We start from the raw sequence: 12,878 nt of genomic DNA on the forward strand, positions 1-12,878 counted from the left end.
CAATAGAAACACAGCGAGTGCATATGTTTGTGACGTGACCTGCCTGTGACTGACAATCAAGTTTTATTTGTATAGCACGTTTCAGCAGCAAGGCATTTCAAGGTGCTTTACATAATAATAAATAAATAAAAAACAGCATGTGACATTGAATAAACAGTAAGAAAGAGAAAGATTTTGAAAAAAAAAGATAAAATGATAAAGAGGACTGAGAGAGCAAAGCTGTGATATTTTACAACAAACATTTTCACAAGGACTTAACCTCAAAACCTTTACATACATTGGTTCTGGTAACTTGAACACAGCAATTGCTGAAATCAAAGTGTTCTGTATTCACTAAGTGATTTCTGGTTCAGAAACTTTTGTCACTGAGCACAACAAACCGTGAACTTTTAACCACCAGCTGTAAATATTTTGCTATTCATTATTGTGCTTGTGATTTCCAGCTGTTTCTATAATTAATTTTATTTATGATTCTCCCACTGTACATCATGTGTTTTCGTGTGTTTCCCCTTGTGATCAGGGAAACTGGTGGTACAACATGAAACAAATCCTTCCTGCCATTTAGGAAGCGCTTTGAAATGTTCATCAAGAGTTGCCTTTCTTGGGTAAACATCGTCTCTTGCCTGGGACTCTGGATGCAGATTAGGGCGTAGAAGGAATTTCCTTAAAAGCGTTGCCGCCCGCTCAATTATAAGTCATGACAAACCTCATACTCAAGCCATTTGGAGAGACCGGCCGAAGCCTGGCCGAAGCCTGGCCTGTGCGGCATTAGCGACCGGCATGCTTTTGCAATGCCTCCGGGTTTATCCCGCAATCTTTAAGCCATTGAGGCACCTTAGAGAAAATCTTTCATGTCGAAACAAGTATGTGGACAGATCAGACCGGACCTGTTTTGTCGTCTTGTAGCTCGCAGGAGGTACTGTAAATGACATGGCATTTCATCTCTACAGGCAGTCGGTGTGTTTTAGAAGCAGCAGGTGGTTGAGGACTACATCATTTTTAAAAGAAGATTCAGATTTGAAGAGGGAATACGTAGATTTTTTTGTTTGTTTCTTGGCAGAAAAGAACTGGACAAAGAGAAGCTGTAAGTAATGTCATAATGGGTTCTACTTTAATTTGAGATGAAATTTGAGCAAAATTACTATTGGATTTTGAGTCTGTAACAATCTCAGAATATTTCCTTCACGGTAAATCAAAGTAATGAACAGAAAGTTGACTGAAAGTCAGTCTTTATTATCTTACATCTGTGAATTATAAATTTTCTAATCTATGGTTTTGTTTTTGGTTTCAGATCAATTAACAACACAATGAACCCTGAAGTAACCTTTGAACCAGACTTTCAGCCCTGAGCAGGATATATTACTGTTCCCTTCAGTTTCTTTTTAAGCCAGAGACACTTTTCACTGTGCGAGGCACAGATCCCTGACCACTGCAGCCATGGGTGAATGGGGGTTCCTCGGGACCGTCTTCGAAGGCCTCCAGGACCACGCTCCGATGCTTGGACGCTTCTGGCTCTTCCTCATGCTCGTGTTTCGGATCGTGATCCTGGGGACTGTGGCCAGCGACCTGTTTGAGGATGAACAATTGGAGTTTTCCTGCAACACCCTCCAGCCGGGCTGTAAACAGGTGTGCTACGACAAGGCGTTCCCCATCTCACAGTACAGATTTTGGGTGTTTCACATAGTTCTGATTGCAACGCCGTCCTTAGTTTTCGTCATGTACGCCACACATCATAATAGCAAAAAAGCCAAGCAGCCCAAGTCAAAGCGCAGCATCCTTCAGAACTACATAGAAGATCGCCGTTTGAGGAGACTGTACATCGTAAACGTCATCTTTCGAATCGCAGCAGAGGTGGGCTTCTTGGTGGGACAGTGCAAGCTGTACAGCTTCGAGGTGCCAGCCCAGTACCCCTGCAATCGCTTTCCCTGCCCCTACACCGTTGACTGCTTCACCTCCCGCCCTATGGAGAAAACGATCTTCCTCTACTTCTACTTTGGCGTGGGGGTCCTATCTGCCTTTTCTAGCATTGTGGAGCTTTTCTACAGCTCCGTAAAGTGGTTCTGCTGCAACCTGGAAAACTTTGATCTGGATGACAGCACTTGCGAGAATCTCCAGAACTTAAGGCAAGATTTGTCTGGCAAGAAGACGACATCAGACAGTGCATCCAGCAACGTGCAGTTAAAGAAAGGATCGGTGAGGAGCAGCAAGACGATCTCCACCAAGGGCAAGAGAGGCAAATATGTGAGCACCAAGACATGCGTGGTGTGACAGGCCGCCACCATTTCCTGCTCAAAAAATGTTGTTTTTTGGGGGGAGCGGGGGTTTCTAACGGTGTACGTCATTTTATCTTAAAATGCCATGTATGTATGTGTGACAGAGTTTCCCTGATGGGAGACATAATAAGGAAGCTCTTGAAGCGAGGTCAGGAAATGAGTGTAAAGACAAGGCCTGGTTGACCTGCCAGGATCGTGAATCACGCCAGACTCTAAACACTTGAGAGAGAAAAAAATCTGACAGCAAACTCTTGTTGGACCTGTTTAACGCTTTTTTGTTTGCTGCAGAGCTCACTCTGACACTCCCATCTTAGTGAAAAAATCCACCCTCAAGTGTGCTTTTATGAAGCGTTTCTATCTATCACGGAAAGTGTCTGAAATGAAACGATTTCCAAGCCAAAATAGAAAGAAAACGTTGACATCAGAAAAAATATGCTTATGTTATTTTGTTTTTTAATGAGTTAGCTGCTCAGCTTAGGCTTTGCTAAATTTGAGCCAATTCAAAAGCAATGCTGCATTTGAATTTATGTGAAAGTTTTCGGTAACACTTTATTTGAAGGGGGTGAATAAGTCTGACATGATACTGTCATAAACATGAATGACAATTTCATGTTTATGACAGTATCATAAACATGATACTGTTTTATCATGTTTATGATAGTCATAAATAACAGTCATAAATATTTATAACTGTTGTCATAAAGCGTCATTCGGTAAATGATGACCCTTTTAATACAAAGTTGACATTATTCAAAATGTCTTTGTTATGACAACTTGACATTAACCAAGAAATCATTACTGATATAAATTTGTTATAAAAGACTGATTTCAAGACTGATTGCACTTTAAAAATTAGGTAACTTTTTGTTATTAAAGGTAAAGTTAAAACAGTAATGATTTCTTGGTTAATGTCAAGTTGTCATAACAAAGACATTTTGAATAATGTGAACTTTGTATTAAAAGGGTCATAATTTACCGAATGATGCTTTATGACAACAGTCATAAATATTCATGAAGATTTATTCATGTTCATGACAGGTGTTATGTCATGTTTGTGACAGTGTCATGACAGTCTTATTCACCCCCATTCAAATAAAGTGTTACCAGGTTTTCTACTTACTGACAGGATGTTTTATTTTATTTTATTACATTTGTAAGTGTGTTGGTCATGTGTAAGGCAGCAACTTCTGAAATAGAATTTTTCAGTTTCCTACTTGGAAATAAAAGTTAAAAATGTAGTTTACGTCTGCTGGCATAAATTTGTTTGGAGTGGTTGGAATTTGAAAAAGGACCATTTTATTTCTTTTGAATTTTATAAAACAGCACTATTGTCTACATTATACTTTAAATCCATAATAAACATAAATGTAATTTGTTTTGGAAATAAGGCATCAATTTTAGACCGAAGTAAATACCAAATGTGAGCAACACACATTATCCAATATTTTAGCTGATTTCTTTTTCCAACTGGTTCATACACATTTCTATATCAGTGGTGGGTCATTACAGCCTGCATGCAGTATCAGAATGCCTTCCATTTACTACCTAACTTATTTTTTGCTCAATTAAATTGTATTAATTCACTTCAACGAGTCTATTCTCTTTTCTTCTATAACGTCTCTCTTGGCTGCGCTGCTTCCTGTCCAATCAGATTTCAGTGTCAATGTGTTGCCGACGTAGCCCAGGGTCGTAAATAGAAACATTGAGCGATATCGCTAATTTGAACTTCAGCTTCCGTGTTCGGGGAAAAGCGGCTCGGTCGCTTCCGGTCTATTGAAAATGGCATTTTACACTAGGTACTTGCAGGGCTTGGCCAAGGTAACGTACATTGATCCGAAGCCCCAACAAGTACGCTGGAGAAAGGTTTTAAGATGTACACCTGGTAATACATTCACAGATACGAAGGTGAGTTTGACTTTCTTTAAACTTTGGACTTTCTTTAAACTTTTTGACTAACTTTAGCTTATGCTAGTAGGCAATATTCTCTGAAAATTTTCTTGTAAAAAATTTGCTATTTAAATAGCTAAACATTTTAATTCATTCTAATGGACAGTGTATTTTCCTTATTTTGTTCTTATTTTCAAGTATATTATGTGTGTTTATTGTTGTTAGTGTCAAACAGAGACTACGTAATGGGGGAGATTACAGTTCGGGCTTTTTGCTTCCAAGGCATGAAGAAGCACAACAAGCCCCATAACTTAACAGTAGAGCAGCTCTGGTGTCAGAGTTTGAGTTCAGCTGACTGTTCAGGTTCAAAGTTGTTGCTTTTAGAAAAAGCAACAATTCATGTTATAACTAAATAACACATGTTATTTAGTTATATTCCTTTTGCATGTTTCTTACAGCAGTATGTACAGGCGGATCAGTTGCTCGGCTGTCTGGCTCTGGTCTGCTCACTCGTTCCCAAACACTCGCTCTTTCAGGCTGAAGGGAACGCTCCTTTATTTACCATCCGTCAAGAATTCACTTTGACTAGACATAATTTAATTGTATATGTCTGAAATATGTGTTTCAGATCATCAGCTCAATGCAACTCAATGGTAAATCTGACATCATTTCTACTAGTCAGGGTGTAATTAGAGATATCTCAAATTGGTCTAGTCAAAATATCTCTACAGAAATCTTAATTTAAAAATGTGCCGTAGTCAAAATCCGATTTCAGATATTTCGAATGTAAGTGCGCTAAAACCAAATTTGTGTGAAAATAGCTTGCCATACTACGTTCAGCAAGTGATGTAGCAGAGAAATGGTTCTTTTAACCAATCAGCTATCAGATTTGCTGATTACAGATTTTTATTTCTGATTATTTTTTTGATAATCTGTTTAGAGATTCACAACGCCTGCTCGAAGGCATACAGTGGCGTCAGATGTTTTCCGCTCTGTGATTGGATGGTCAGGGTGAACCTCTCACCCCAAAGTTTTGCTAGCAAAACACATTGCCAGCAATCTGTGCTGCTCATGTTAATATGTGAACTTATTTTTTATTTTTATAAACAACAGCTATCGCAGATGGAGAAACTGATCTGGTCTCAGAAAAAAAAAAAAAGTTTTCATGGTGGACTTTTTTGAAACAACTAAGACATTGTGAAAACCGGGGAGTCTCACCTGTGAGCGGTATCACTACAAAGCCTCTACAGCAATGCAGATTAAATGGCTGGGATTTTCCAAGAATACAACAAAGAACAGGCCATAGAGAAGGCCTGGTTGATTGTACTGAAACAACGTCAGGTCTCTGGCTTCACTGATGTTTTCCTGTGTAAAGAGAGGAAGATGGATTCTGTCTATAAAGAAATAATCGAGTGAGTATTATGGTCTTTATTTTATTTTTTATTTTTTGCACAGTTGGCTGTAGTGTAGAAGTTCGGAGTTGTCCTATTTGGACTTCTTGTTTGAACAACAATAGTATTCACTCTCAACTGCTTGTTAGGCTAGTTGAAAAACAACGCTGCGTAAATTATGAAGGATTCCCCACCTTTCTCTGTCACTTCACAATCATCTCATAAACATCCTGTTGCTGTATAAAGGCGACCATAAAAAAATACCAGAAAGAAATCCCCATTATGAGATCTTAGCTGTCTACTCTCTGTTTATCTGGAAAAATGTGTGTGAATTTTCTGGCTGTTTTTTCTGAGATTCTTAATGTAATTGAATTTACTACACTGTAGCATGAATAGATAAAGTTTGATTTTGCCACGATAATAGACTTTCCATTTCAGGTAACGTATAGTAAAGGATCTGGGGTCAATTTGCTGCTTTACAATTTTGCACCTGTTTATGGCCACTTAAACCATGATGTCTGAGTTTATTTCCTATTATTAAGTATTTTCATAAATTATAGAGATTAAAACCCTAGAATTTAAAGATACCCTTCTGGTGGATATGAATTTGCACAAAGTCAGTATGAAGCATCCAGTGGCAGAAGACTCAATTTCATACCTGTAAAAATCAGGTATGAAAAAAACAAAACGACAAAAACACAAAATGGCAACAGGCAGTAATGACCAGCATCCATTCTGAAAGCTTGGTGACTGTATTTGTTGTTTCACAGCGAGTCTCATTTTTTGAATTTACTGAATGATAAACTCTGAATTGAGAACATAATCAGGAAAAGATGAACAACTGGATTCATTTGTCTAATATTAAAGTCGGGCTTTATTACAAGTAGTGGCTCAAGGTTGACTTTGTATGTGGTATTTATTTTCAGAAGTGCACTATGACATAGATCGAAGGATATGCCCTTTGAACAGCCATTTCCAACACGCATGCTTCACTTTCTAGACAGAGAATGTTAGCTGTTTGAATGTGTGCCCTGAACAAGCTCAATGACATTTCTCTGAGTCTTGTTGCCTTCTCTGCAATATCAACTGAAACTCAACATAAACTGCCTTGTTCCAGCTGTCTGGAATATTTTTTTCTCTCCTTATTTGTCAGTAGTTTGACCTTAAACCGTCTTGAACTTTGTAACTGCAAAGTTGCCTCTGCAGTTTCATTCTTACTTGGCCTGAAGAAACGCAGTCCATCACAAGAAGGCAAAACTGATAAGTTATCTTTCCACATAGGTTTCCAAACATGACTCATATTCTTATCTCAATAAATATTCTTATCACACTGATTTCTACAGTCTTAAGTCTTATGTACAGATTATGTTAAACTAACATGGGTGGTACAAATCCATGTTAAATCTCAAGCTGATTTTAAAATGCTAGCTGGAAATAAAGTTAGTTTTAAATTTTCACATAAAATATTTCTCCATGTTTACTTATGGAAGCCCTATTATTTTCTGTGTGGTAGATATTCTTCTTCTTGGGGTCCACACTATAAACATTACCATAAATTATACTTTTACAAACATTACAAAAAAATAAAATAAAAAATACATAATGGAATACCTTAAGACAAAACAAAATCAAAATATAAATTTCAAACAAAAAAATCCTAAACAGTTTTAACATTTTACAAAAGGACTTCACAAAATAAATTAAAACACAAAAACAAAATTAAAACACAAAATTTCAGCAATTTCAAGGATAAATTAAAAACAACAATAATAATCTTCACTTCTAGCATAAATTCACACATTCAATCAAGTCGATATAATTTCATTTTCTATTATAGATATTTTTAAGGTTCCTTTTAAAATTTTCTTGATCATCAATTAATGTAATTACAGAAGGCAACATATTCTAGTCACGAATGAGGGAAGAAGGGAGCGGGAGATCGACAGGCGGATTGGGGCAGCGTCTGCCGTGAAACGGGTTCTGTACCGGTCCGTTGTGGTGAAGAGAGCTGAGTCAAAAAGCGAAGCTCTCGATTTACCGGTCTATATGTTCCCACCCTCATCTATGGTCATGAGCTTTGGGTCATGACCGAAAGAACGAGATCACGGATACAAGCGGCCGAAATGGGTTTCCTCCGCAGGGTGGCTGGGCTCTCCCTTAGAGATAGGGTGAGAAGCACGGTCATCCGGGAGGGACTCAGAGTAGAGCCGCTGCTCCTCCACGTCGAGAGGAGCCAGTTGAGGTGGCTCGGGCATCTGGTCAGGATGCCTCCTGGACGGCTCCCTGGTGAGGTGTTCCGGGCACGTCCCACTGTGGAGGCCTCGGGGAAGACCCAGGACACGCTGGGTCTTCCCCAGGTCAGCTGAACCCCAAGGCGTTCAGCTGGCCTGGGAACGCCTTGGGGTTCCCCCGGAGGAGTTGGAAGAAGTGACTGGGGAGAGGGAAGTCTGGGCCTCCATTCTGAACCTGCTGCCCCCGCGACCCGACCCCTGATAAGTGGAAGAAAATGGATGGATGGATGGATGGATGGATGGATGGATGGATGGATGGATGGATGGATGGATGGATGGATGGATGGAGGGACGGACGGATGGATGGACGGATTCTAGTAGGAACTAGTTCTATACACAAATTTTTTGTTTTTGTACTCATTAATTTAAGCATTATATAAAGCCATAAGAAAGAAGAAAAGCTCAATCCAAATGTATGTCTAAGGAAAAACAAATATTGCCACTGCATAGCAAAGTGTTTTGGTCAGGACTCTGACCGGCCACCCCACAATGTTAATCTGACTTCCAGTAAGAACAGACGTGTTGGTAAAATTAAAGGAATACTTTAAACTTTTGATGTATCGATTCAGAATAGAAGTAGTTGTAAAAGTACTAAGTACGTTAGTAAAACTGAGTGTCTTTATTCAGAGGCTTTTATAAATGTGCTGTAATACAGACTGCTACGGGAGACCTTTCCTGCCCACAGCCACCACCATCTACAACACTTTGACTTAATGGCTTACAACAATGTAATTTCCCTTTAGGATCAATAAAGTATTTTTGAATTGAATTGAATTAAATGTGACAGTATCAGATTTTTGGTTTGTGGGATAATTTATTAGTATTTTATTTTTTTACATACAGTATGACCAGCTTTCTTTGAATAATTTTATTTCTCTTATAAATTAAATCAATTGAAAACCTAGTTTGCATTTACTTAAGTTATTTGTCTTATGCGTAATGGTTTTGTGATCAGAAATATTTAAATATGGCAAAAATCAAAACCAATCTGCTAGTTCTTTTTAATAACCCCGTAGATGGTAGTAAAAGAAAATGTACCCAAAACATCCCAAAACTGCAGCCTGATGTAAGATGAAAAATAAATGGAGTCCATGGGGATCTTCTGCCTCATTTCAGAAGGAAGTGCGTGATTCCACACTCACAAACAAATGTGACCTGCTTGGGCAGCATGCCAGGAAAAACGTCCCATCGCTTCCATAAATACATTCAAAAGAAACAAAAAGCATTTTTCCGTGACTTGTGTGGCCTCAAAGACGACAAACACAAACAGAAGCCGTCTCTTTGGGAAAGTAACCTAAGATCGATTGACACGGCCAGAGAGAAATGTTATCATGCTTTGTGACTGCTTTACTTCGTCTGGAACTTGGTTAGAGTTCAAGCTGCCGTGAGTTCAAGGACCAGAGTTTTAATCTTATCTTAATGAATCACGGCCTAGAAAATATATTTATACCCCTTAAGGCTTTAGTTAATCGACATCCACTAATTCCAAAGTATTTTTTAATACAAAATAGTGCCTAAAATAAAAAATAAAATAAATATAAAAAAGAAACACTTCCACAGCATGATGCCACCACTGTCATTCTTTAACCTTAAAGTTGCAGTATATAACTTTTAAAAAATATATGTTTTTTTTTTTTAACATTTGTTGAAAGTTTAGCTGAGATCATGAGGATGATTGATAGTGCTGGGCCCCTCCTCTTGACTCTGATTGGTTGTTTCTGGTTGGGAGTGTTGTAGTAGTTGCTCAGGCAGGAAGTGGAAGAGTTTTTTTCTCCCCTACAGATTACGTCTCATAAACTGTCACAACATGGTGACAGTTTTAACAAATATGCAAAAAAGTTTGCACAATAAATTCCATGAGGGTGAAGTTTTATGGATGATACTCTGATGTCCCATTCTCCTGAAGGCAGCACAGAGCTGCACCACCAGAAACAGACAGAAACACTGAAGAGAAGAAGAGTTATGATTAATGTAGTTACAGTTCTATCCATGTTTTAATGTTGCAGAGCTCAGTTGTTTGCAAATAAATCAAAGTTTAAACTGGCATGTTGTACATCTTTTATCTGGTCATTTTGTATAATATTTAACAACTAGAAAATGGCAAAGCATAATAATATTTTTCCACTCTGATTGGCTGCTGTTAGTCCTACCAATTTTAACTTGAATGTTCATTGCATTTTTCGTAGACACCAGTGAAAATAATTTCTATTCCCATGACTTTTTTGTTCTCTGGGAAATTATTTTTGATGATAAATACAGAAACAAGCATAAAAATCAAAACATCTACAATAGTGATAGTAATATTAATGATAAAATAATGGTCAATGCAAAGTAGCCTACAAATTCTTTGGTGGGGGCGGTGAGGGGCCTGGATGAAGGCTAGGGGGGCGCTGGCCCAAAAAAGGTTGAGAAACGCTGCCATAAACAGTTTACCTTGCACATTGTTCTGTCAAATAAAGTCGTACTAAAATGAACTGTGTGTGTGTACGTCTAAATTCACGATGAGAAAAGTAACCTTTTAGAATCTCATCCTCTTCAATATTATAACATGGTTATAATAATTTTCAAAAAAATATATAATTAAGTCAGTAAGTAATATGTTTAAGGAAACTGGGATAAGGAGTAAACATTAAACAAGAGTTAACTTCCTCCTACTCCGTTTCAAACAGAAAAGCAGTGGTTCTTGGTTACGTCTGCGCATGTTTTCTTGCTTTTAAAAATCAGTTTGAAATAAATAATTAAATAAAGTCAAATCAAAAATCCTGATTCTAAAATGATTTCAATGTTTAGTTCAAAAACACCCTGAAACACTTCGGTTGATTTTTTTTTTTTTTCAGTCATTAGCATTTGATACACACTTTTCACATGAGTGCATAAACAGATTCAGGAGAGGGGAAAACCAAATTAGGCAGCTGAGCAGAGTGTTCCGGCTTACGCTGCCGTTGGAGTCTTTATGTAATTTTGATTGCATTCAGTTTTAGTAAATATTTTCTCAGTTGGTAGGTCGACTTAGACGGGGTGTTGCATACTTTGACCAGCAGGTGGCAGCAGTGGTCCAATTAAAAACAAGCAGCTGAGTTGCGTTATGAAGCCCTAATCCTCTGAGATGACTTAATTTGCTGCCATATTATTCCAGTGACAGACTGTCTCCACACTTTCTCATCGCCCAAACGTCTTATTTCCCACAGAAACAATATGTAATGAACGCATCTCAACAGGAAGTAGCATCGCTTTAACACTTTGCACCCGCACGACTGCATAAACTGACACTCTTCTTCTCTTTTCAGTCATTTCTGCAGGGTTTGGTGTCCTGATTAAACAAAAGAAAAAAGAAAAAACAGGATTGTCTTCTGAGGACTTAAGCAGTCACAGATCCAAGTGGCTCTGAGTAATCTAAATACTCTCCAAAGAAGCTTATTTTAGACTCCAAAATTTCCTGTAAGACACACACACACACACACACACACACACACACACACACACACACACACACACACACACACACACACACACACACACACACACACACACACACACACACACACACAGAGTCCTCCTGCAGCTCCCTGGACGCATCATATATGCAGATTGCAAAGCGGTGCAGGCTCTTTGATGTGCATAGAACAGAATTCTAGATGTGCTTTATATAACCACTGGAGAGGAAAGGAAGGAAGAGTCGAGGAGGATTACCGTCAAAACTTTTCCCTGTTTCCTTTTGTCTGCCTGCCTTTTTCTTTCTACCTTTTCATGTCTGCCTTGTCGAGATGGATGCGTGGCTGTTCCTGTCGCTGTGGATCTGCACCGTGCGCGTCATCCCTCTCCCACTTTTCCATGCCTTCTCCATACTCGTCCTTAATGCAGCGAGGCTCCTGCTGCTGGAAGCCTCTCTCTCTTTATAAAATGTAGGTCATCCGTTTTTTGTTTTTTTTTCTGCAGCTCCCTTCACACCAACGTGGAGGAGGAGATGGAAGTGATAACATCTTTTTTTTTGTCTTTCTTTCTGTGTTTCTTCCTCTCCACCTCCTCGTTGCTTTTGCATGCTCTTTGAGTGAGACACTTCAGGGCCCCCCTGTGCTCCACCTGTGTCCCCCGTGTGTCTGCCTCTGTACACACGGCGCTGAGTGACAGACAGCTCTATTTGGAGCGTCTCTGCCGTAGCGCAGGTGTTGCCCTGTCATGTAGGGGCGAAGTCTTTGCCGAGATGCCTTCATTTCGAATGGGGGTTTATTTTTAAAACATCTTCGTTTCACTTGTTCCCCGTCCTCCAAATGTAGCATCGACGTTGACTTGGCTTCCATTTGGTTCATTCCGGATCAAATTCCAGTCAAATTAAATGGATTTGTTCCCTAGACTTACTTCTTAAAGAGGCAGTATTATGTGTTTTCCTGGCACATAGTGCAATTCTGTAACTATCATAGTTGTGAAGTCAAAATGCAATATATTAAGTAAGACTTAAAATAAAATGTATCTTGTATTTTAGCGCCTTGAAATTGGTCCTCTGTCTCTTTAAAAACTCCTACTCTTTCTGAAACTTCACCTCAAGGAAGTCATCACAACATGGCTCCTTTATTAACCCTTTAACAATGTTTAAAGGGTTAAACATTGAACCCTTTGAACAGATGAACGAATCCACCAGGTGTTTGCTAATTGCTGCTGTCTAGTCTGAAGGAGCCGACCTGCTCTGAGAGGTGGAAGCTCTGAAGTTTGGAAACTGCAGCTCAGAGATGGAGCTGCACCTTGAAGGTGGTGCTAGGTTGCCCATGGCAACCGGCTCAAAGGTTGCCAAGGGAGATTAAAGGATTTTTCAAACATGCATGAAAGAATCAAGTCAACTCTCCAAGTATGTTTTTGATGAAGGAATAACATTACAAGATGATCTAAAACTAAAGCTAAAAATTAGTCGATTTTACATAATACTACCCCGTTAAATTTTATTACAATATTCAGGATCCGACCTTTTCATTTGTGTTAAACAGAAATGTAACTTTGTTACTTTAGGCTTTTTTATGATACATTTTCATTGAGACACTAAAAGA

The 12,878-nt window shown here is 38.7% G+C and overlaps 1 protein-coding gene across 1 annotated transcript; it reads left to right on the forward strand.

Moving 5' to 3' along the window:
* Positions 1-668: 668 nt before the first annotated feature.
* Positions 669-3,862, forward strand: LOC103481987 (gap junction delta-3 protein). Its single transcript, XM_081600917.1, has 3 exons — positions 669-863; positions 951-1,084; positions 1,292-3,862. The coding sequence occupies exon 3, from the start codon at positions 1,438-1,440 to the stop codon at positions 2,266-2,268; it is 831 nt and encodes a 276-aa protein (XP_081457043.1). The 5' UTR covers positions 669-863; positions 951-1,084; positions 1,292-1,437; the 3' UTR covers positions 2,269-3,862.
* Positions 3,863-12,878: the final 9,016 nt, after the last annotated feature.

Source organism: Poecilia reticulata, chromosome 19, assembly GCF_904066995.2.
Source record: "Poecilia reticulata chromosome 19, P_reticulata-male-v2, whole genome shotgun sequence".
NCBI lineage: Eukaryota > Metazoa > Chordata > Actinopteri > Cyprinodontiformes > Poeciliidae > Poecilia > Poecilia reticulata.

What these genes read in the sequence shown, in the direction of transcription:
- LOC103481987 (XM_081600917.1), top strand. Translation starts at nt 1,438, where the DNA reads ATGGGTGAATGGGGGTTCCTCGGGACCGTCTTCGAAGGCCTCCAGGAC.